This window comes from Aplysia californica, unplaced genomic scaffold (assembly GCF_000002075.1).
Source record: "Aplysia californica isolate F4 #8 unplaced genomic scaffold, AplCal3.0 scaffold00532, whole genome shotgun sequence".
Taxonomy (NCBI): Eukaryota; Metazoa; Mollusca; class Gastropoda; order Aplysiida; family Aplysiidae; genus Aplysia; species Aplysia californica.
Window position 1 is genome coordinate 232,212 of NW_004797802.1, and position 26,196 is coordinate 258,407.

The window sequence follows — 26,196 nt, forward strand, 5'->3', positions numbered from 1 at the left end:
CAATAAATCCATTTGCCTAAAAATTGACAAGGGCCCGATTCCACCATGCTGTGACACAAATTGATTTAGAGCAGTAGTATACATCATATCGACATTGATAGGTATGAAAGTTCAGTGTCTCATGTTTCGCATCATTTTGAAGACTTTCTGCCAGATGCCACTCAGTGCCAAAAGTTGATTGAGCACACCAGAACAGAGCAACAACTGATTATGTTAGGAGGGAGATGGAGCGAGAGGTGAACAATCTTTTTTTCCCAGCGTTCCATCATACATTAATGTGTGCATGCCCCTTTAGTCAGAAAACTTCATGCCTTCTCAAAGGCATATATTTATAAAAATACGGAGAGGAAAAAAGAGAAATGAGGCCCTTCCGGCCCCATCCTTCCTCTTCATTCGAAAAAATAAATTTAGTTTCAAGATGAATAACAGACCAAAATAATTTCATCATAGTTCGAACCAGTTGCTTCCGAACCTCAGTCCAGTTCATAATTGACTTTGCCACACCATAGAGTGAATGGTAGAATTCAGAAGAGGTTGTTGCATAGCACAAGACTGTGAGCTCAAGAGTTCGGTTTCCAGTTTCCACATTGGAATTTTGGGTATGATGCCATAAGCTCATTTGTAAAAGCAACCCACAATGGTGCAAGCCGCCTGGATTTGATTCTCCACTGGAGTTTGTTGAGAGAATGTTAAGTGTGGGCCAGTTCATGTAGCTTATTCAGAAGTCAAATTGTAGTCTCTTTCCAAAATTGAGGTGAAGAGCTTTTAAGCCCACACAATTCTATCATAAAATTATACTGAGACATATCTTTGAAGTTACTCTAGGTTTCTGCTGGCATCTTGTTTGTAAAATCTTAAATATTTTCTTTTACAGTCATTTGTTGTATATCATTGGCATTACAAAGCTTTAAAAAAAAAGGCCAATGTGTTTGAATTTGATTAGCTTGAGCTAAAACTAGTACCATATTGAGTATATTTTGTCCATACAACTACAGTTTGCCTCTTGACCTTTATACGTGTTGTATTCCAATTCTATAACTGTGGCCTTTCTTCATGCACTACATTTTTATTGGTGCTTGAACTTAAAAGGGGGGCTCTCGTGGCCTAGAGGTTAAGGTGTTGGCCTCTCATTCAAAGGTCCCGGGTTCGAATCCGGGTAGCGACCAAACAATTTTCTTCTCTAAAATTGTCTCCTTTCACCTCCTTTCCTGCTCTCTAGCAATGTTCTGTTGTCTGCTTTCATTTCCACTTTCTGCCCCCACCCCCTCACCTCCTTTGCCCCCTCCTCTGGGCTCCTGACTCTTTCTGCAGCCTTTCTACTGCTACTCCTTGGCTTCTCCTTACTGCTGTCTTTCTGCCACACCCCTGATCTTCTGGTAGGAAAGATCTACACCTAGCCTTCTCGGACAAGGGCGAAAAATCTCGGAGGGCCCGTGTGCAAGTTGCACACGTTAAAGATCCCTTGGTGGTCTAAAATCGATAAGAGTAGGCTTCGGCCGCCACCCGCGCAAAATTCAAAATTTCCTACCAACTGAAAATATTAGGTGTGTCCCGCGCGCTCATATGACCTATGCAGTTGTGAGCGCCGTAAAACACTTTACAAAAACAAACTTAAAAGGGGGCTCTCGCGGCCTAGAGATTAAGGTATTCGCCTCTCATTCAAAGGTCCCGCGTTAGAATCCAGGTAGCGTCGGAAAATTTTCTTCTAAAAAATTGGCTCTGTTCACCTCTTTTCCTGCTCTCTAACAATGTTCTGTCGTATGCTTTCGTTTCCACTTTCTGCCCCCACCCCCTCCCTTCCTTTGCCCCCACCTCTGGGCTCCTGACTCTTTCTGCAGCCTGTCTACTGCTTATCCTTGGCTCCTTCTTACTGCTGTCTTTCAGCCACACCCCTGATCATATGGTAGGTAAAATCTACACCTAGCCTTCTCGGACAAGGGTGCAAAATCTCGGAGGTCCAGTGTTCAAGTTGCACATGCTAAATATTAAAGATCCCTTGGTGGTCCAAAATCGATAAAGAGAAGGCCTAGGCCGCCATCCGATCAAAATTCAAAATGTCCTACCAACTGAAAATGTTTGGTGTGTCACGCGCGCTAAAATGACCGTAAGCAGTTGTGAGCGGCGTAATTTGAAGAATCTTGTTTTGTTCCTCCAGCAAACATTTCATCTTCACTTCATTTCATTCTCTCTCCCCCCCAACTCCCCTCAAATGGTACAGTTTGCAAGAGACAACATGATTTCTTAAGATAAATTTTTATTTTTAAGTATCCAAGAAAAAAGAAAAAAAGGGCGTATGAAATAACAAAGAATAAAAAGACACAAATTGAGGACAGAGTGCATTGTTAATTTTTTTTTCATTTATTTTACCATGTCAAATATATGCAATGGAAGATCACTAAATATTTCTCTTTGTGTGTCTCATTCACTCTTGAAGGGAAAATTGTTCTAGAAAATGAAACCTCAGGGCAATAATAAGTAGAAGAGTGAAGCATTTTTCCTTCTTACATTATAATGCAAGCAAAACACAGCACAGTTTTACTAAACCTAAAATTGCATAATCTGAGGTATCAAGCAGCAATATGACTCGATCTATACCAACAACTGCATACAAAATTTCACTTCCTGAAAATAGCGTACAAAATTTTCTAAAAGTCGCATTGTCTGCCATCTTTGCCTATTATTAGCATAGATATGTTGCCACTGACGTTAACAAAGACACTTTAATTTTGTTTCTCAAATTGAGTTCTTTTAAGAACAATCTTTATGCCTTATTATAAAAATGTATTCAAAATATGTCGAACGCTAATAACAGTATCCTACACCCACAATAATAAAGAGATAAACTCAAGAGCAGTTGTAGATCAGATATTTTCTTTTGAATTTCAAATAGAATTACCTGTCTCAATGGTATTCAATCTTTGACAAAACATTACATGATCTCAACAAGGCAAGTGAAGATTAAAATTAAAAGGTGCAGACAACATAAGTAACACAACATGTTTCCTTCAGCTATGCCCCATGTCAGTACAGTGCACTACTGCCAAGAGCTTCATTATATTTAATATCAACTACATGGTAGAAAATACTGTCACTTAGGTGATGATTTGATGCATTTTCTTGCGTTATTCAGTCACGTGAAGGTTACCCGTACTTTTATAACAGTAACAGACATGGCGCATAACTAAAGGATGGTGACTATAGATATATGCACTTGCTCTTGAGATTTTCACAGGTGACTTGGATTAAATTTAAGAACACAATCAGTTTAGCCAATCACATAGCTCCTTGACAAACATACGAAAATTATCAAAATCTGAGAAGCAGGGATTTAACAGAAACTGGGATTTTCTTACATCTTTGACTGAGAGAGAGAGAGAGAGGAGAGGTGGGAGGTGGAGGAGAGGGAGAAAGAGAGAGTTAAGTGTACTTTAAAAAAATTAAAAATGTGCAATTGGCACAAACATACAGAATACAGCGAGAACAGACCCTCGGATAGCAACACATGTGCGTGCTAAAAGTAGAACTCGCATTGTTGTAATCCAGCGTGCTTGCTTTGTGTGTGTGTTGGTCTAGGGTCTGCAGTTTTTTTCAGTGTGTGCCATTATTGGTACACGGCGTACGAATAGGGGGTAGGACAGAAAACGGTAATCAATTTTAAAACTTGAGATCGAAACTTCTAATGGCCATTGTTTCTATGTCGAAAATTGAGTATTTTAGGCATTCTCAGCTGCTCATAAACGTGAAGCTAGCCGTAACGGAATGAAATTAAATTTAAAACACTCTGTACCATTTTTTGTACACAGCGTACGGTAAAGGTTAAGGGAGAGTCTCTACTATAACCAGCACATTTTACCAGGACAAGATTGGGTGAATAGTTATCATGAAAAGAAGGTTCAGACCGTACAATAACATATCGACTGCTCAGTGTAGACTCCTTCATACATCGTTTTTCCTTTTCCATGACGTATGGCGGAGTCTTAAACTGAGCAGTAGATATATCACCAACTGTTGCTGAAGAATAGAATTTCATGACAATGTAGGATCCACAGAAAATTTTACATACATTACGTGACTATCAGTAGACAAGCACAACCCGCATAAATACTGATACACACATACACAAGGGCCAAAATAATATGTGAGGATTCCTGGTGAAATCAGGCGCTCGTCAAAATAATGTAATCGAAAAAAACCCTGGCATTACTCTTCTTGTTCGGCAATTTTTACTGAATTTTAATTTTTTCGCTGAACACCTTTTGTCATGTCCATTTAAAAACACATTTCTGTGTGGATTTTACAGAAAAACATAGATTAAAGGCAAAGAAAATGTAACTTTACAGTTTCCAAGAACTTTGCAAACTTTGGCGGCCATTTTCTCGCTAATTTTACCCCTGAAACCAGGTGCCCCCCTTCTCCTTCATTCTGAAATATCTTAACTTCTATTTAAGATAGAGGGGTATTTTTTTCATCAAAAGCAAGACAAATGGACAAGTTTTAAGGCAATACCAATAGCTCATATGCCCCAAAATTAACGAGCGCCCAATTCCACCGCCTCCCGACACATTATATTCAAACATGATGAGAAAAAGATGACTGTACAGTTTTCCAGGGTACCTTACAAAACAATTCACCCATGACACACTCACACACAATGATAAAGTAGGACTTACGGTGTCTTTAGTTGCAAGTACGGAAGGCACATACACTTGGTGTTTTGGAAGAGCCTTACAGCACACACCTGGTTCAACAACAGCTACAATATCAAAAGAAGAAGCATCCAGTGATCCCCTGAAACTTCTGTTTCATCCCTCATATTCACATGTGTGGTCACTTGAAATAAAACACTCAATTAGGAAGGTTGCCATTTTCAAAGTAGAAATAGAACTTATGAATCAGAAAATTAACTTGGGGGGGGGAGGGAGAGATCACTTCAAATAACCAATCAGAAGACGTAACTGCAGCTAATATCTGTCGTAAAAATAAAGTTGAACTCTAAGGAAACTAAGATGCCTTTCAAAGAAAATTAAGTGCCGATGTCAGCATACACTGATAATGATAAGGTGAGGCAACATCAGGGGCAAAATTTAGCTCTCCCAGTCAGTCCACTATTGCACGCTAGTGCAGACAATATTTGGAAGCTTTAGCTGAGTACAGAGTTATCATTCAACAATGCATAAACAATGGCACCGATTCGGGAAGTCTGAATCATAAGGTATAGTCACAACAAATGAAAGGGTGAAAAATATCCAACACCATAAAACACTATAACATCCACTAGCTTTTAATCACTGACTTGTCCTATTACTCACACTAACTTACAGGATCTCAAAAAAACATTCCTTGAACCGGCAAAATAAAATCACAACATGGGGGTTTTTTTCTTACCCCCACCACATTCATTCTCTTCCTTTTAGGCAGGGAGTTGAGGGAGAGGGACGGGACTGTTATAAATGAAATGTATCACATTTATTATTTTATAACTGAGAATATTAATTTAATTCACACACACATATGCACACAAACACACACATATATGCAGACTAACTTATGTTCAAGTGTGCACCCATAACTCACTAGTAAGCAACAACAACATAATTATGCTCTCTGAAACTCAAACACTCATCTCCTTCTCTACTTGGTAGCTTTTGCATCAAAGATCCATAGAATCAAACAAGCCATTATCATCAGCATCCTTAAGCACTGGGCAAAACAAAGCAGACTCAACCTGTGGAGACAAATGAAAAAAATAAAAGGGACAGTTTGTATTTGTCCTATATATATATATATATATATATATATATATATATATATATATATATATATATATATATATATATATATATATATATATATATATATATATATGTGTGTGTGTATGAATTTAAGTTAATTAGTTTAAGGGAACCTTTAGTTTAACCCTGGCCGGCCTGAACTTTTTCACTTACAATGGAGACTGAGCTGGGCTGCACGCTCCCCCCTCACTTTTTTAAATGATTAGTATAGGGTTTTACGGCGCTCGCAACTGCCCCTTCACTTGTGATAGTAAAGCCTGAATGGGGCTGCACAGCCCCTCCCCCTCACCCTCCTCCATTTGTGATTGTAAACGATATTCAGGAGAGCCATACAATGCATGAGAGAGAGAGAAAAAGAGAGAGAGAGAGAGAGAGAGGGAGAGAGAGAGAGAGAGAGAGAGAGAGAGAGAAAAATTCACAATGAAAATCTACTAGTTGCTCAGAAGGAACGCAAGCCCAATAATGGTCAGTACAGTAGTGAGTACACAGGCCCGGAAACGTTAATGATAATGTGACACAGATGTGTTGTACAGACCTGCCGCTCGATGAAATTTCTAAATCAAGATCTCGGGGGGGGGGGGGGGGGAGGGGTTGAATCGGGATTTGGTGAACAAAATCGGGATCAACAGCAAATCACCAAGGTGACTGTCAGACTGACTTACAAATTTTTCAGGGGTGTCCATAAATATATAAATGCCCTTTGTGTGTGTTCGTTTGTTTGTGTGTGGGTGCGTTTTATTGGGTACCAGAAACTAAATTTTCAAAGTAGCTGTATGCCAAATTTATCTGTTCCATTTGAAAGGCCTATATCCACTGAGCATTTTGGTATCATTCTTTAACCTCTCAGTCAATTTTTAAGAAATACTCCACATTAACAGAGTACAATCACTATAACAAATATATAGAGCCTAATTTTTGTCAAAACTGTGAAATCATTACAAATTCGTATTTAATCGCCTCAAACACGATGACCTGTCGTTATTTCGACAAAAACAGCAGGCGTTGACCCGGCCGGTGCCGCACCGGCCCCCGCGGCGAGCGAGTCGGCTCTATACTGTAGTGTACCCCACGTGGGGGGTCGCATGCTTTCCGAGTCTCACGGAAGGATTGAAGCAAAATAATTCCAAGTTGATTACTTTATTCAAATGCAAAATGAACTGATCTTTTAATTAATACCTTTTTTAAGCCGGTATTTTACATATTTTGTGTAAAAAATTATCTGAAAAAAATTTGACAGTATTTTTAAAAGCTTTCTATTTAAACTCCAAAGGCCAAAAATATACCACGCGAAAGCCCGTTTAAAGCTCTTCAGTTCTCCGCCAATGAAAAGACGGTATTTGAAGCATTTGAATGCACACATGTCAATTTTTGACCCGGCCGACCACGCATTCCGACCGCGAGGGGCTTCGCTTTCCTCGGCGATTCTCCACCTCCTAATAATCAGACATATAAACAACTTACACCATTGTAACGAGGAAAAGCTGAACTTTTACAAGGTGTACGGCATTTGGTGTTTTATAGCAAAAGAGCAAAGAAGCAGCGATCAGAATTACCCTGATTTCACCGATACCACGCGGTCGGAAGGGAGTGCCCCCGAGGCCGTGTTTATGCTACCTAGTTTTATTATTATTTTTAAAATCCTGAAGCATCAGGTCAAGCACTCCTGGTCCAAGTGTCTAACACCCCCTCCCCCCCCCCAAAAAAAGCCCAAAACAAACCCAGTGAGTCCCGAAAGTCACCTCAATGTCAACCAGTGTGCATGAACTGAAGTTGACCCCGTCAACGGACGGTCCTGGACTCATGCTGAACTCACACGCCGAAGTCATGTCACATGATGCGAACATTGCGAACATGTGATTCAAACAGTTTAACTAACGGGTTCGATTTATACTGGACGCCCATTGCGGATGGGATTGGACCGGGTCGGGTCGGGTTGGATGATCGCGTTTGTTTTAGAGGGGACGAATCGGGTGCAACTGGCTTGTGCCAAGATAGCCGCTTTGCGCCCTCAATCTGGCTAGCAAATCGACCCAATCCGATCGGACCCACCAATGGGCACCCAAACGAGTGAGTCGTAGTAGGCTAACGACAACGGCCGACCCAGCAAATGTACCAACAAATTTCTTATCCCTCATATGCCTTCAGACCAAAGCAACCACAACGGCCGAGTGTTAGTTTAGTCAGCGCAGTTAGTTGTGTAAGGGTAAGAACAACTGTCCCTCGTCCGAGTGTTTGGAGTGAATGCGTGGTTACTAGAACTCGGACGAGGCTTGTTTTGATAGTAACAGCATAACTACGAATATTATCGATTATTTGTATGTCACAATTGTAACAGTTATCAGGCTATCATCGGAAAATTCTGAGGGCGGGCAAAGATCAAACACAACTTGGGGGGAGTCAACTACTAAACCCGGCATCCATATTTCGGAAAATAATGCTCCGAGTTCCTACTGACAAAAAGTTCAACAAGTGCTTCCCACGAAAGAAAAGAAGGCAGGGTAAGTTTTTAGAAAGATCCGGTGCAACAGCAGACTGGAACAAAACCTCGGGATACAGGTGATCGAAATCGGGAATATCGAAATGCTTGAGATTTGGGGAAAAAAACCGGGATATCCCGACAATCGGGATGAATGACAGGTCTGAGTATCAACCAAAGAAAAAAGGTGCCCATTAGGGGATCGGGTCGGGTTGGGCTGGTTTACTTCCCGGATTTAGGGCGCAAAGCGGCTATTTTGGCACAATCCGATCATGCTCGGCTCGCCTAAAAAACAAGTGCGTTTGTTTTCAGGTGATGAGGCGGGCGATCATCCCGACCAGACCCCCCAATGGGCACCCCACATAATGGAAAAACAGTAGATCTTTTCTACGGATCTGCTAGGCCCCACACTGGCTGCAAGAGTTTTACAATAAGTTTTGTCCACGGGGCTACTCGGCCCCACATCGGCTGTAGATGTACATCGGTGTCTGGAAATGCGACACCCCTTCAAAAAAATTAAGTATAAAATGATTGAAATCGATTGATATTCTCACCCTTTGGCATACTGATGTAAACAGGAATTTTAGACAAAGTCATTGCAGCTGAGTTATCCACGTTGCAGAATGTTGAATTTTCACTTGAAATAAAAGTGCCCTGGGCCCGTTTAGGCCGGCACGGGTTAAACAATGGTATAATATATCTATATAAAGAAATCCAAGATACAAATCGCATAGATAATGCAAATAAGAAAAGACTATAACAAACTCATACAAATACAGCGTTGAGGCGTCCCTGACCATACTTTCCTTCAATTGCACAGTTAAGCTCAGACTACAAGGGTGCAGGAGGGAAAAGAGTAAAAGCGTTGCCAAAATAGTGCTACATTCAACTTACTGTTAAAACATATTGGCACGTCACTGGTTCAGCAAGAGACAATACAACTGCATGTGGATTCTGCACATTTTGCAAACATCTGGAAAAGAAAATGAGCAAAAGCTTGTCAGTTTTCTGTTTAGTTTTGGCATAGACAGCATTTTTCTAATTTACCATTAGCAACAATCCATTTCATAGCCTTATCACTAAAATTAAGATTCACAGCTTAAAAAAAAGACCCTTCCCCCTTGTCTTTCAACACTACAAATCTCTTTTTTTCCTTAAAAAGAGAAGCTCATGGAAGTCAACAACCTAGCCATGAATACTAATAAAATATCACAAGTCACATTAACAAACTGTTGGATTGGAGAACATTATTAACAAACACAAATGTTGGCATTGCCTCCTGGCTTTTCACAACATCCACGATGGCTCATGAACTTCCACTTACTTGAGACGAACTTCACAAGTCCTTGGTTTGTTGGTGAGATCACACCAATCTCCACCGGTGTAAAAATAGGAGAGCATCCTGAAAAATGAGATTTAACCAAATTTGGATTATGATGTCGTTATATTACCACCACAGTTGTACGCCTTGTGGTAGCGTGATTTCCATGAAATGTTGAGGCTATGGGTTTCAGTCCCATTCTCAGGCTCAGACTTACGACTCTCCTACTTCTGCACTTGCTGCCAGTATTTACCTTAGCTTTCCTTAGTCAGGTGTCAATAAATAAAGATGTCCTACCCCAAATGTCCCCATATAAACATATCCTACCACAGATGTCCTGATATTTAACTTGCAAAGCCATGTCCTCAAGTTCAAGTCTCTTTCTACGTGTGGTATATATTGTGTAGCCATGTCTATGGGCATATGAAATTCAGTCTTATTATACACTACGGATGAATTGATGTTGTCGGGGTAGTGAAAAAAAAACAAACTCATCCGAAGTTCAACTCTACCATAAGGACCTGTAGAGAAGAAGAGGTGCCCGGACCCGATAAAAAGATAAACTTAACAGAAGATCAACTCAAGCGAGTTCAACATTAGTGGAATCGACTGTAGTACAGTTATTTCACAATTGGACAGCGATATGTCGTGCAATTAGCAACACACATTGTCCACAAGGTAAAAATCTCAGATTGAAAATATCAAAAGAAAATGGCGCAGTATAAATAAAGCTGAACGGTGCAGTTTGAGGAACACTTGCAGAGGAAACAAAAATAATTATCTCACCCGAATTCTCAATCTACATGGCCGTATTTTTTTTACCACACTCCTGCATCTTTTAGACAGATTCATACACACAAAACATGTTGTAACAAAAACAGAATGTCAAATAAGATTGGGAAACAATTTAACTTCCCCTGAATCTACAAGCTTGCAACAAACAACATGTAGCTCTCAACTTGTGATTTCTTTACTATGCTAACATGAGCACAGTTTGGTTCGTGCAGTTTCAAAAGAATATGATATTGATATAGGCTATCTTGTATTAATTGGTCTAAACGGGCATCAAACAAACAATTGTTAGAAAGAGGAACATCTTCAGAGGTATGATGCCTTATAAATCATAATCTAGTTGATATTGGGGGTGGGGGTGGTTGGTAGCATGGTAAAATATATTTAAATTTTACTACTGTAATCACTTTCTTTCTTTAAAAAACCCAACAGAGGTGTCAACTGGCTATGAAAGAAAAATCCTTAACTTTTCAGGCCTTATATTGAAACGCGCCTGCAGGGACTAAAAATTTACAGATCATATTGTCTAGTACACCTTACATCAAATTATCTTTTATATAAAGTGCAATATGATGCTCAAACAGATAAAACATAAATAAATGTATAAGCAGGAATACATTACAAAGTCTGGACAATTTTAGAAAATCGGATACAAATTTTCACAAATTACACACATATTTATGTGGAAACAGAAATTATTCAATACCTTCTCTGTTCAGGATCCTTTGGTCTCTTTAAAGGATTGTCTTTCAGCCAGGCAATATGCTTTTCTTTATTCCAATACCCCAGGAACACTTTTGTCTCCACACCTTTTTCCTAAATAGGCAAACAAAATTGTTGTAAATCATTTCCTTGCACTGATTTATGAGAACAAAGGGAAAGTCATACTACTTTCAAAAAGTTACAGTGACATGAATTGAATATCAGAAGAGAGTTATCTCTTGGATATCACAAAAAAGCAGTTAACAGGCAATATACCATTTTCATGAAACAACTACTACTATTACAGTAAACAAAATGGTATTATGATTATAAACATCAGCTGATCTCATGAAAATCATATGTGCGGCATAGTGTTGAGTTCTGCCAGCAAAATTTTTATTCCCGAATAATCGAGTGCTTGTTTTTAGTGTCTGCAAATAACAAGCAGACTAATGAATCACTTGCGGGCAGAATTGATCAGTAGGCCTACACTGTAAAGATTTATTATTCATTGTTCTAGTGAGACGCCGCTCATTTGTAATATCATGAAAGAGCAATCCCGCTGAGCTGGCGACACTAATCTTGGCTGGCTCATTCATGACGTCATAGTCACAATGCCAATACAGTCCTGCAAGCAACTTACATGTTGATCTTCAAGAAACAATGCACATTTCAAGTGCATGTTAATTCTATCACCCTGGCATCTGATGTCTGCAACCTGTTTGATCGTTTGACGATTCTGTAACGAATCCGTAGGCCTAGATCTAAGTCTGTTGTCAATAGCTTCAACACTATGATATAGCTAGCCCATCTCTAATCCTAGCCTGTCTTGCAGTCACTTGTTGTCTACAAATTTCAGTCCCACTAGCATCTGATGTGCCAAACTTGGTGTTGTTCAACCCAGTCCTCAAAGCAGTCCGCTTGTTTTTCCACCGAACTCTCTGCAATGGTGGTAACCAATCACATAGCTGCCCACCCCTCTCTGTGGCTATCAGGGACATCCTTGCTCAGAATCAGGGACATTGACTAATTATCAGGGACACCTTACTCATAGTCGTTATACCTTAATACTGCACACCTGCCAATTCTCCCGAATTTTTCGGGAATCTCGCGAATTTTACATCTTTTCCCGAGCAACAGAAATCTTGTTCAATTTCACGAAATTCACACACAATAAAAAATAATTATAATGTTAATGTCGTCAGAATGCAAAACTGGCCTGTCATGCAGGCCCTAGGCCTGAACCCTTGCACTATAATAGTGTAAATAGGTAAGTAAACCCTATGAAAGTTTGAGGAAGATATATTAATACTATTATTATATTACAGTAGTCTCCGTCTAAACGTACGCCATACAAAAGCACGCTCCGCTCAAACGCACGCTTTCGTCATCTGATGGGTTTTTTACTATTTAATTTAAATGTACAAACGCACGGTCACTCCCTCTAAATGCACGCTCCGATCCACGAAACACGCCGACAAGTTAAGCTTGGCAAGGGGAAATTTCCGCTACAAACATAACCTGTACAGCCTGCATAAGACAAGCCTAGAATTTACTAGAAAACCGGATATTCGGTGAGAGTACCCCTCACGCCGTACAAGTACAAAGAGAGTGATGGACAGCGTTTACGGACCCTACTTTCCACTGACGCACAGGTCTCGGTCTAAGGCTGGTCAGTTAAATGTGTGTGTGTGGGGGGGGGGGGCTGAAATGTTTTTTGATTGGTCTCTGGAAATGTACTGTATCTTTGATAGAAGGTTTCTGACTGGTGTTTGAGTAACTGCGTGTAATGTTTAGTTAGATCTAGGCCTGATGCGCGACATGCGTAAATGCCGTAAGACACTAGACAGGCCTCTATAGGATTAAAGATTAGCCAAATAAGCCAAATAAGCTGCGCTCGAAGAACTTATAATGTACTTGTTCAACGAATCACAAGAGAAAATGTTTCTCGAGGATGATTCTGCATGAATTTACGGTCGGGGGTGGTCGCTTGGAAAGCCACGTGGCTGGTCTGTCGTCTCTATGACTAGATCTATGACTATCTCCAACAGTTTCCTCTTAGGCTATCTGTTCCAGACGTTTATAGTGCAGATTCATTACATTGAGTTCGTCTTTCTCCCCCCCCATTCAACGTCGTTGTATTCTTAACCCCTCTCTGGGTATCCTTCACAAAACAGTCACGTGTCGTCACATTATCTGCCAAAATGATCCCCTCAAGAAAATCCGTACAAAATACAGATGGCCGGGACAGTGGGCAGCTATGCAATCAGAACTGAGCGCTCGATACACCACTAGTATGGCATCATGGTGGAACCACGTGCTCATCAAAATAATAAAATAGAAGATATGGACATTTTTGCGTCTGCTGTGCAATTTCTGTCGATTAAGTATTTCTTTTTGGCTCCATACCATTTATGTCCATATAAAAACATATTTTTGCGTGGATTTTTCTTTTAAAAAAACATGGATCAATGGCACAATAAAAAAGTCAATTTGCACTTTGCACTAAGCTCACTCAACCTTTGGAAGTTGCTAACCTCCTTTGGTGGCCATTATCTCACTAATTTTATCTGACACCAGGCAGCCCCCACTCCTTCAATCGCAAACATTTGTCCATCATGGACAAGCTTTAAGATGATACCAATAACTCCAAAGGTGTATAAATCGACCAGCGCCTCATTCCACGGTGTCGTGAAAAATATGGAATCTGAAATACTCTTTTTAGAGTTCACAATTATTTTTGTAAACAAAGCGCTTAACATTATGAACCGTCTCTGTAAAGTATTCCATACTGTCCTGACTTATTAATGCCACATAACCCCTTACTTTTTAGATTTTCTTTTACGGTTCAGTGCACTTTAGCAAAACAGCATGACCATATCAATAAATAGACAATGTTATTGGAAAAATTCGAGAAAACAATAAAAGATTTGCTTTTTAAACAAAATAATAGATTTACTGAAACACTCTCAAACTCACCATGTGAAACTGCTTGGCAAATCTCCCAAAGCACACTTCATGCTTCCACCATCCAGTGCCCTGAAGAGTTAAATTATAAATAGTGAATATAAAACAAAGTTGCCACTGTGCATTCACATCACATTTTTTTCATCGACATTATGTAAAAATCTTGAACAAGAGACAGAATGTATTATTTCAAAGGGGGCACTTGATCCCTAACCAGCAGAAATAAAAATCCCAAGGAAGAATGAGAATACTTTAGAAGGTTGATCAAGTTTATAATTAAATATTCTTGTGTAAAAATGTTCTCAGTTAAAACCTTAAAGGGGACGATTTTGCAGACACTGCCTCACTAGCATGAGATGTATAGGTTCACTATTGGCAACAAACTATCAGTTACTGATATCTGTATAATGAAATTAGGTAAGAAAATCAGGCACGTCATTGCACCCATTATATTGACCATTGACTTTATAAGTACGCCACTGGCATGTTTCATCTGTGAAGCCATCATGCCTGAGAGTTTCTAAAAATCAAAAACACTAAGTCCCCACATGCAACCTTAAAAATTGTGAAAAGTACAATTACCAAGTTTTACTTTCTTAAAATTGACAACTATAAAAGCATGCGCAAACACACTTGACAGTCAAATTCTTTATGTTTTTCTTCAAGAAAATTTTTTTTCTTCTTTGCAGTATTACAAAGAGGCATGAGAGGTCTTGCTATTTATTTCTTCTGCGCCATATTCCCATGTTAGATCATAAAAGCAACTTTGCAACACACTCTGCCACTAAATAATAAGTATAGACACCTATTTGGTTTCCTAATTCAGTAAAAAAAATGTGTGGTCGTGCAAGTGATCAAGGTACAAAAACAATGAAATGTTTAAAAGAAAAAAAAACACACCTGCTAGGCAGCAGACTGAGACTGACACTGAAAAGAATTTCACAGATAATCTTTCTGTGCCAATCTTCAACTGGCATGCCATAGCATACAAATTTTAGCATGACGAGTTCAAGATTTATTTGAGCAGAGCGCTCATGGCAAGTTTACTTGTTACAAAAAAGATTAATGTGTAAGTTGTAGCAGATAACACTTTGCTGCAGTACCATTTTTTCCCCGTAAAAAATTCCTTCAAAACCTATTTCCGACTCTCATAAATCAGCCCTTGGATATTCTTGCGTAAATTTACTGTTGTAAAAAACAAATTAAAGAAAAACTTTGCTGAACTTCAAACAGACCAACTTTCATGAACTCAGACACCATAGCTTCAAAACAAAGAGCCCTAGCTCAAAAGCAGCTGGGACTGGAGAGGAACATAAGGAAGTCAACAGTCATAACATATAAAGTACAGAAACTAAAAAGTCAATCTAACCCCGGCAAGGCAATGGCCCCCATTCAGAAAGGCCCTCAGAGTCTGTTTATCAGTGACCACCCCCAGCTTGTGCTCTGGTTGTTTCTGAGCGGTAAGTTTAGGCTCCGTTGGCACTGGAGGATCTTTTCGCTTCCGTACTAATCTGCTCTCACGGGGTTCAGGAACTTGGTGGGCAGTCTTAAAATTCTTTGGAGAGAAATTGATTGAAAATTCTGTAACACCAGCTGATTATTCATAAAAGAACAATGAAAATTCTTTTAAAAATAAAACCATGAATAAAACTTTTTTTTTTTTTATAGATGTGACAACCCTTAAATTTGTACAAGCATACAAGAAACAGTATAAAACGTTTTTTAAAAAAATAACCTAAGCTTCTGCAGTATTATAACAAAGAAAGATAGAGAATGCCATTTACCATCATTCATTAAATTAAAATCCTACTTAATCTTAATTATCTTGTAGAGTAAGTATTTCTATGACCTTCAAAGCATGTACTATCAGGCTGAGAATTCCACTGAATTACTATCAGAATACTGATTATGTATCTGGCTTAAAGATTATTATAAGTAACAATAATTTCATTTATATCATATTATGTGGGTGACTGTGGGTCTGTTTGTGAGCGCAAGTATATATATTATGTGGGTTTGGGTATAGAAGTATGTGGAAGAGAGGATGTGTAAGAGAGTATGTGTGTGCATGCCCATGTGTGTGTGTGTGTGTGTCTGGTGAAACACCAAACCAGTGTTCTACAATCTGGACATAAAAGATATATTTCATCTCATCTCATCTTTAAAAAACTTTCATAGAATGTGACAATATGACCAACAGAAATACCAATTTAAAGCAAAACTATTCAATAAACTGCAAGCAGCATGCTTGTTAACTGAAATTCTCACCTGTGCTGACTGTTGCAGATAATTGGCTTCCAGGTCAACCTTATACACCTCCCGAGGTTTCAAAGGAGAGCCAAGCATGGAGTAACAGCGAATCTCACTCACAGGTGGAGTTTTGGGCCTGAGAATGTAACAATAATTGTAAGCACACCCAAACTTAAAGGGCTCTAATGTCTTTTCACAGTGTGCGTACATGATATGGCATGGATTTTAAGCTCTTATAATTATAAATACTGAGATAATGTTACTTCCTAATATACCATATGTGTCCCTGCCAGTCAATATCAGTCATATGAAGGAAATTTCAAAACTGAGTTAACATTTTTTAATCAAACTATTACATTTTCCCTTCAATTTAAAACAAGAATGAAGTAAATATGACCATATTTGACGAAAATACAGAATTTTTAATTGTGCGAGGTGAGGAAACACGAAAAGGAGAAAATGGCATCCGTGGTTAAGCAACATGATTCCACAGCAATGGGGGTCTTAGAATTGAGATAGAGACTTGAAATTTTGCAGTTATCTTGGCTATGCCACTACAAGGTAACATTCAGAAGTACAAAACTATTCATTCACAGAGAAAAAAACTTAAGGACAAAACAAATTTTTCACGAGAATGGACTTCATGTCAAATGCAACAAAATGTTCAAAATAACATAATATTGTTAACTGGCTGCAACCCCATGATTGACATATAATAAAAGAGTACCAAGCGCACCAAACATCTCTAAATTAACAGAGTACAATCATTATAACAAAGAAATGAAACCTAATTTTTTTCAAGACTGTGAGATCATTACAAATCAGTATTTTATTTATTGTCTCAAACACGATGATCTGTCGTTATTTCAATAAAAACACCGAGCATTGTCTCGGCCAGCGCCGCATCGGTCCCCGTCGCGAACGAATTGGCTTTATACTGTAGTATATTGAGTGCTCCCTGGAGTTTTGCGGAAGGATTGATGCAATATAATTCCAAGTCGATGACTTTATTCTAGTAGAAAAAGAACTGTTCTTTCTATTGGTGCCATTTTTAGCCGATAGCCGATATTTTACACATTTCGTGTTAAAAATGATCTTTGAAAACTTAGACGCTTTTTTAGAAAGTTTTCTATCCAAATGCCAAAAATAATATTAACAACCACAGGAAACCATGCTCAAAGCTGTATAGTTCTCCGCCAATGAAAAGACGGTATTTAATCATCAATCTTTCTGCAAAGCATTCAAATGTATGGGTGTCAATTTTGAACAGGGCGACCTCGCATTCCGACTGCGAGGGGCTTCCCTTTCCACGACAATTCTCTAGCTCCAAATAATCGGATACAAACAACTTACACTATTGTAATGAAGAAAGTCTGAACTTTTTCAAAGTGTTCAGCATCTGGTGTTTTATAGCAAAAGAGCAAAGAAACGGAGATCTGAATTACCTCCATTTTACTGAAACCCCGCGCTCGGGGGGCAGCGAGTCGGCTTATGTGCTGTGTTTACGCTGCCTAATTATACATTTGCAATAGCACCATAAACACATGAGAGCACACACGCACACACACACACACACACACACACACACATACAAACACACCAACACACATATGCATATAGACCACCTCGGTGGCCTCTTGGTAAGGAGTCCGCTTTGAGAGATCTAGAGGAAGGTTATTTAATCTTTTAAAAGCACTAAAACACATTAAAAACGAATTTCTAAAGTCAATCCAAGTGTAAAACTGAAAAATCAACAGACTATAACAGCTAGCAGGGCATGCCCACACAGTCAGCTGTTTACGTAAACAAGCTAGAAGTGAGCTGGAAGTTACCGTTTTTACTCCGTTTTACCCATCAGAGTTGTTTACATTTCTGACCATTCATGCTCGAAAAGGGGTCAAAATCTAAAAATAGTTGCGAATGAAGAATGTGAAGCAGAGATACTCCACTAGCGGAGAATCTTTGGTTGAAGCAAATGTGGCCATGAGGTAATGGTTCTAAAAATAATCTCACAGCTACAAACTAGCAAGGTCCAAATTCCTAAATAGTGCAGAGAGTAAACTAAAAAGACAACTTATTTTTCCTTTTTATTTTGAAAGAGAAATGCACCAATACAGTCATCATCACTTGTTAAAATTTAACAAAAACAACAGACGGATCAGAACGGAAAAAACCCAGGAACTACCCGATGCTCCTCTATCCACTCACCAACTCAATCAAATGTCAATATTTCTATTTTGAAAAAAAAACAACTCTGTTCAGAAATCAGTGCTGACCTGAATGCTTTCAGCAACTAAGTACTGCGCCGACAAAATGAGCCATACTGTGCCTAGTAGGATGTTTCACCTTGAAAAACCAAAGAATAACAACCAAAAATAAATTGAGCCACAAGGAGCTTGCTCTTGAAAACAGCAGAGCAGAGAATTTCTCCTCCATAAAAGAGGGCTTAATTATTATCTTTTTAAAAAAATTCTTCAAACTGACCTGTAACTTGGATGACTGCAAAGCAGAGAAGTCAGCACAACGACCTCATACTCGCATGTAGAACTCTCCTTCAACTCGTACACTTCTCCACGACCTTCAGGCTGGCAGACATAAAGCACATGGGCTTTCCTTGGAGTGCCCGTCAGGTCACATTTAGTCCCCCCATCCATGATGATCTCGAAATAAGGAAGCTCCGTCCCTTCCAAGTCTCGCACTGGCCTTGGGGCCTCAGGGTCTTCCTTTAATTTCTCAGGATCATTCTCTGTGCACACAGACACAAAAATGTGAATTTACTTCAGACCCATAAAGAAATAAATTCACCATGACATTGTCTAAATAACAAAAGCATTGTATCACATTCATAAAAAAAACCCTTAACCATTGCGCGGAAACAATAAAGTGATTTCATAAAGGATTTATCACAATACCAAATATCAGCCGCTTTGACAACATGCTCGTCTAAAGAAAATTTGCTCCAGTAAAACTTCATTACCACAGACGTTTTAGGGTCTGGGACAGGGCAAGCAGTTGTGAGAAAGACTCAGCAGTAACAGTTCATTCTGGTCCCTTGACTGCAGCTGACATTGAGGAGAAGACATACTCTGTATGAGCATGTAAAAAATCATGGTAATAAAATATTCAAATGCTTTTGCGGAGAGTAATCAGTTGTAAGAGAATCCATTGTTTCGTATTAGTGCTTGTTGCATAGTCTTCGTCTATGCATCAGCTCCCATTTACCGACATGCCATCACGACACACATGGGAAATAAAACAGGCTGAACAAACTGTATTCCTTGAATATTTGTGCCACCTTGCTGCATTATGTTGATTATGTCCTACAGGGCAAGGCATAGAGACTGAGAAGAGACAGAAGAACAAAAGACAGAAAGATAAAAGTGACAGGTGGGGTGCGAACCTACTGTCCTTCAAAAACCATAGTTTATACCGAAGGAGTTTATAATATATTTCCCATCATTATCCCAAATTACAGGGCTGAAGAAGCTAATCTTTTTACTGATGCAAATAAAAATTATTCTCCACTTTCATTTGTCATAAGAATGTAATTCCAGATTTCAAAGAAAAGCTCAAGCCATTATCAACACAGATACAACAAAAAAATGCCAGGACTGGAAGGCAACTCCTCACAGAAGTCCATGCTAAGCAAGCTGCAAAGGCTGAGAAGAGAATTGCATTACGGCAAAAAACATGTCAAGAGTAGTGGTTGTAATGTGGCCAACTCCTTTGTTTAAGAATTGATTAAACACTTTACTGCAATAAAATTATCTAAAGACATTTGAGAGTAGTAAGGGAGCAAAAATTTGCTTCAAACCTGTACTAAAAAAAATCTTCACCTAAAAAAGAGCATTATGTTCAATGATAACAGATTTTTTAAAATTCTTATTTTCAAAGCATTATGTTCAATGATAACAGATTTTTTAAAATTCTTATTTTCAAAGCATTAGGTTCAATGATAACAGATTTTTTAAAATTCTTATTTTGAAGCTCTGATTTAGACAATTTCCCCCTGACCACTGACACTGCTGAAGTGCTCATTGGTATATATGTACTGTTTTCTTACTTTTCAAATCCTCTCGGTGATTTCCATAACCTAAGTAGTACTCTTGGAGCTTTGGGGCCTGGAAAGAAAAATTATAAGAAAAAGAATATACAGACTTGCCTGGCTGTGAAGAACGTCAACTGATAAATATGAATCAAGGCAAAATGAAAACTTGTCCCAACAATTTAAAAACATAAATTTACTTTGCATGATGCTTTTTTCCCCCCATGTGCACTTTAGTACACTTCTTAAAAACTAACAGAACAATTTTTTTAAAACCCTACTTTATCATGACACCAAGCTGAAGGACACAAGCTAAGCAGATGAAAATATAACAACAGTATAAAAGTATAATCATTCACCTGCTCATCTTCATGCCACATGCCGTCACTCAAAAAAATAGAAAAAATTCAAAATTAAATGTAAAAACTCAGCTTGCAACACCGTCAAACAGGGCTGATCTTCATAAAATAAAGTAGGGAACTCAACACATGACAAAATACTGTCAATGCTGACAAATTCAAAACTCAAATTATTTGCCCAGTTGTGCTCAAATAAACCTCAACAATCGATCTACCACTACTTAAGAAACCCCAAGATTCTTAAATGAATCCCACTCTCTATTTATGTAAGTTACATTTTTTTAAAACAACATTAGAATGCAAATAAATGAACAACTCACCATTCCTTGCTCCTTTGCCTCATGATATTGTTTTAAATGTTTCCCATGACACAGTTCATATGTCCAGTAACTCTCAATCTGACATTTAAAATAAAGGGAAAAAAATTCTTTAAAAAACATAAAACAACAATACGTCGTCAACCGCCTGAATTATTGGAAAGAATTGACAATCCCACAAGACTCCTAAGGGCTTGTTGTGATACTGACTGTTTTGATACACAAGAGAATAACAAAACAGGATAAAGGAAAGGAACCTTCTAAAATTCTACCAAAAAATCTGTACTTTTCATAGCAGACAAATATTTCAATTCAACTTTGTACAAAAAAAAAGAAATAGGGAGAATACATTTTTCAAATGGTTCACCATCATCACATATTGATGAAGTTACGCTCAACTGTGCAACTGTAAGAAACAGGTCAGTTCATTTCTTGTTTTATAACCACTGCCCTAGTCAGTCGTCTAACTTTCCACAATAATATCAGAAGTAAATAATACTATAAATACTACATTTTAATCAGAAGAATGTCCTTTGTTGTGTTGAAAGATTTTCAGGAAACCAGTTACACAGTTGGAGCATAACACTGTATATATAATTGTTTTTATGTATTTAACTATTTACTGTTCCATAGAAAAATAAATATCTACAAATGAACATTTATCATTGGTATGGAAACAGGTAAGCATTTCAGAGCATGCTCCTTACCCTGTAAGAGCAATGAGTTGCCTGCATCAGTGGCTCAAGAAGCTCATCTGCTGACGGTCCAGAGTATGATGCTGCATCAGCCTGAGAGATGAAAGTGCTCTTACAATCTATTTTTATTGTGTTAAAATTTCAAAGATCTTTCTCTAGTGACTGAGACTGAAGGCCACTGTACAAGTTCATTTCATCCAGCACATGCAGAAAGAGAACAGCAGCAAAAGCAAATATATGATAAAATAACTACAAGGTGTGCAGCATTGACATAATAATCATAAAAGTTTTAAAAGGCAGCACAAAATCAGATGTTATAAAAGTAAACTATAGAGCTAGCAATGGTTGAAAATAATTTCCGTTCACGTCAATTTAATTTCAAGTAGAATTAATTTATACATCAAGTATTCAAATGAAAAGACAGAACTTAATCGATTAATGAGATTTAATATATATGTATAAATTTAAATGAAATCAAATGTCTTACCTCAAGAAGATTTTTAGTTTCCGGCAGAATACAGCGATACTTTTCCTGATGATTTGTTGTAATCATAACATGACGCTCACCAAGCGACTCCACCTGAAGCAAGAAACAGTCAGCATTGCAAAAACATTAGAGTAAAACACTTCATAATTTATCACACATAATTGTAGAAAAAAACAAAAACTGCAAGCAATGGAAAGATGTTGATCACACGACAGTCGCTGCAGTGGAACTCACAGGGAGCACGAGGCAGGGGAAGGCCACGAGAAACATGGAGATGTGTGGACAGAGACATGAGAGAGATGAAACTCACTTGGAAAGTGCTTGGATGGGTGGCTCAGGACAGAGAGAAATGGAAGGAGCTTGTCATGCGGCCTATATCCTGCCAGGGGTGAAAGGCATTGATGATGATGATGATGAATGGAAAGATGTGATCTCATACAACTAAATACTAACCAAAGTAAACTCAAATCCATAATACATGATATATATTTATATTATATATAACTCCTTTTTGGCTATTGAACTTACGGACAATATATGAACAATTTTCTTGTTCTTGTTCTTCTTCTCTTACCCCTGCAAGAGCTCTGAAAGGAGTAACCGACAGTAGAATGTTTCATGTCAAAGTGCAGTTCTACGCACATGGCCAAATTTTATCATCATAGAATGTAGAACAGAATAGTCCACCAAGTGTCATGTTCAAAGGTATCTTAATATTTACATACTGACAAGAGTGGCATCAGTTTTTGGGTAGGAACTAGGGTTGGGTTGGGCTCACAAAATTAACGTCCGCGAGTAACGAACTACTCGCTGGCACTACCCGCAAACGAGCGGACGGGTAACGAACAGTCCGTTTGAGAGGAGTAGTTCGCTACTCGCTACACATCGGACAGAGACAACAGTTCGTTTAGTGAGCGAGCGGACGGGCGGAGGGAGAGACTCCATGCATTCGAGCGGGTGCACGGACGGACGGACGGGAGCGACTCCTTCCATTGCCTATAACTTACAACCCCCTGCCAAAAAAAAATTAATAAAAAAATCACCTTCCTGCCTCACATTGTAGCTAGGCGTTCATGGCGGAAATTTCTCCCACCCCCCCCGGCCTTTGCTATAATTGGAACGTACACAGTGTGCCCCACGCACAATGTGAAAGGTTACACACATAGTACTACGTCACCAGCCTCTCTCACTCCCTGTGGCACCGCTTGTGGCTGGAAACATAAGGTCTAATTAACAAACAATAGACAATGGGTCTAATCTCACGAAGAGTATCTCGTCTGCTAGAGTACGTACGTTTGCCCGCCCACCCAGTGAATAAAATTGTGGAGCGGACCCAATAAACGAACTGACTTGAGGCTTGAGGTCCGCCGTCCGTTCGCTGAGAGAGTCAAATTGTGGAGCGGACCCGAAAAACTAACTGTCTTTAGGTTCGCATTTCGCTCTCATGGTCGTCCGTTACCCGTTCATTCTGACTGAGTCCGCGAGTAACAAACCCCTCCGTCCGCTCGCCCCAACTCTAGTAGGAACTAATAATCCTGAATTTAGCGCAGATTGGTCTAAAGCACGTCTATCTCGATTAAGAACAATCAAATATTTAAAAAACGATTAATTTGCAACGGAAATGAAGTTGATATTCGTGTTCAGCGCATCAATATTATATTATTAGTAGAAAATGGACTACTGGTAGTTAAGTGTGAGACGGGAGGGAAAGTTAAAAAAATACCCTTGTCTCTTGTAATTTCTTTACAGTCTGAATACTGCATTCTGTTGGAGACGACCACCCATTGTGGTCTTTGAAGATGAGAAAAGTTGTCATCATAGACTTACGCAGTTGGTCCTTTTGGGATGTCATAATCAGGGCTATCATAAATTTTTTTTAATACCAGGGGGAAGTAGACGTTGTAGGACTACCTACACGACATGCCGTTAAACGTAGAAAAGACGCATTATTTTTGATTGGCTGCTAATTTTAGTACTGTGATGTCATCACTTACTGGGATACCCACATGATGGAACGACGTGTTTTCGGTAACATTTCGGATTTCCTAGACAAATCTAGATCTAGTTCTAGATAGTAGGCACTTGGCCATGATGGAAGATCGCTTCGATCTAGATCTAGATTCTAGATCTAGATCGTTGATGCTCAGAACAGTAAGATTAAGAACGCTGATGCTTGAAATTGAAACACGGTAAACACAGAGACAAAAAACCGCACAAAAATTGCCGTAAAGACGCTGGAGGATTAGATCTAGATCTAAATCTAGATCTAAATCTAAATCTAGATCTAAATCTAGATCTAGATCTAGAATCTAGCACCCCCCTCCCCCTCTCCTACATTTTTAATCACTAATATATTTTTAAAAAACCAAAAACTTCAAAGCAGCTCTACAAATTATAATTTATGGGACTGTTGGTCAGTCAGGAGAAGGAGAAGAGAAAAAAACCAAACTGTCCAGGACCGGGATCGAACCGCTCCAAAAATCATTGCACGACTTCTAACGCAGACGCGCTGTCTATTCAGCTATCAGAACTTCCGAGAGAGAGGTGTACATTTTAAAGCAGTAAGAAGTATAGACACTTCAATCTTTGGTGCCATGCGGTTGGCTATACTTAGAGAATCTAGATGTACTCACGTGATCGGAGGGGTATCCTGGTCTGACGTCAAACAAGATGGGCGCCTTACCTAAAAATAGTTTGCGTCTTTCTACGTTTAATCGCATGTCCTACACACGTCAAGTAAGTGATTGTTGTTTTGGAAAGGTGGTTCATAATTCAAATAGTTAGCAGCTATGTAGGCCGGTATTTTTATAGAAGCACTCCCGTTTCGCGTCACATCCACTACCGGAAGTCAGCTCCTTCACCACTTTAGTGCCGTCGGATATACGAATAAGAATAAGGTCAGTTTTTTAAAGTTAAGGAGTTAAGGTTTAGTTTTAGTTTTAGGATTTTTTTTGGGTAATGCACGCTTTTATAGACATTAGGGGGGTTTCAGGGGGTCTCCTTATATATAGCAGTGTAGTAGGTCGGGTAGGGGGGGTTCAGGGGGGGTTTCCTCCCCCTGAAATAAAGTGCCGTAACATAAAACTAACAATTTGCGACGTTTTTCAATGCCAGAATCGTGTTCAGTTCAGGGCCCTAAAAAACCTATAAAATAATACCCTTTTATGAGACGGGAGGGTTTCTATAAATTTACCTGTAGGCCTAATTATATGAACTTGCTAGTCTCACCTCTTCCTTGTTGAGTTCCAGGGGTCCAGCCCAATTTATTAAAAACAAATTAGTATCCATGAAGGGATCGAAACTGGACTCGGCTCTACAGTAAATAAGCAGAGACAGCTTCATCATAAACAAAAACAAGACTGCCATCCCAGTTCCAGTCGAAGAAAAGACGAATAACTGCATGGTTCTTTGCGAACTACAGACAGAGGTCGCGATGTTTATCTCATTGCCGTATCAAAGCCAGCTTCATTTGAGATGTAAAACTGTTATTGGCTTAAACTAAAACGAAAGTTGACGTGTATCCTGGACAAGTTATCGGCAGCCATGTTTTTAAGACAACGTTTAACTTCAGCTTTGAAGAGTCAATGAAGAGAATGAAGAGCCTTTCCGTTCAACGTCCTTATAAACATTCACATTCATTTTTTAAAAAATAGGAAAGTTGATAATAAAGATAACAAACGGTAGTTGGTACACGTGCTTGGATTTCAGTCTGTGCCATAGATCAACTTTCTTGAACACTCAGAAAATATATTCTCAGCTTCCCGGGAAGCATACTTGATCTTTTTTACATTTAAAAGCAGCTTATGATTTTCACACCTTTCAGAAAAGCTAAGTACAAAATTCCGGTAAGCGGTTTCGTTATGGTCAGCTTGAATTAGCCCAATTATGGTTGAATCATCCGCAAATTTTATATCAACTTGATACTTGATGTTACTTTTGTTTATTTGGCAATCGTTCATGTATAGTGTGAACATAAAGGAGATTCATGTAACT

General features: G+C 38.9%; 1 protein-coding gene across 1 annotated transcript; it reads right to left on the minus strand.

The window, feature by feature from the left end:
* Positions 1-2,237: 2,237 nt before the first annotated feature.
* Positions 2,238-25,776, minus strand: LOC101862441 (endoplasmic reticulum lectin 1). Its single transcript, XM_005106414.3, has 13 exons — positions 25,432-25,776; positions 22,204-22,296; positions 21,729-21,809; positions 21,025-21,102; positions 20,364-20,421; positions 18,785-19,046; positions 16,319-16,436; positions 15,420-15,605; positions 14,063-14,122; positions 11,088-11,197; positions 9,593-9,670; positions 9,163-9,241; positions 2,238-5,725 (listed from the first exon to the last, which is right to left on the minus strand). Exons 1-13 carry the CDS (start codon positions 25,603-25,605, stop codon positions 5,651-5,653), a joined length of 1,452 nt encoding a protein of 483 aa, XP_005106471.1. The 5' UTR covers positions 25,606-25,776; the 3' UTR covers positions 2,238-5,650.
* Positions 25,777-26,196: the final 420 nt, after the last annotated feature.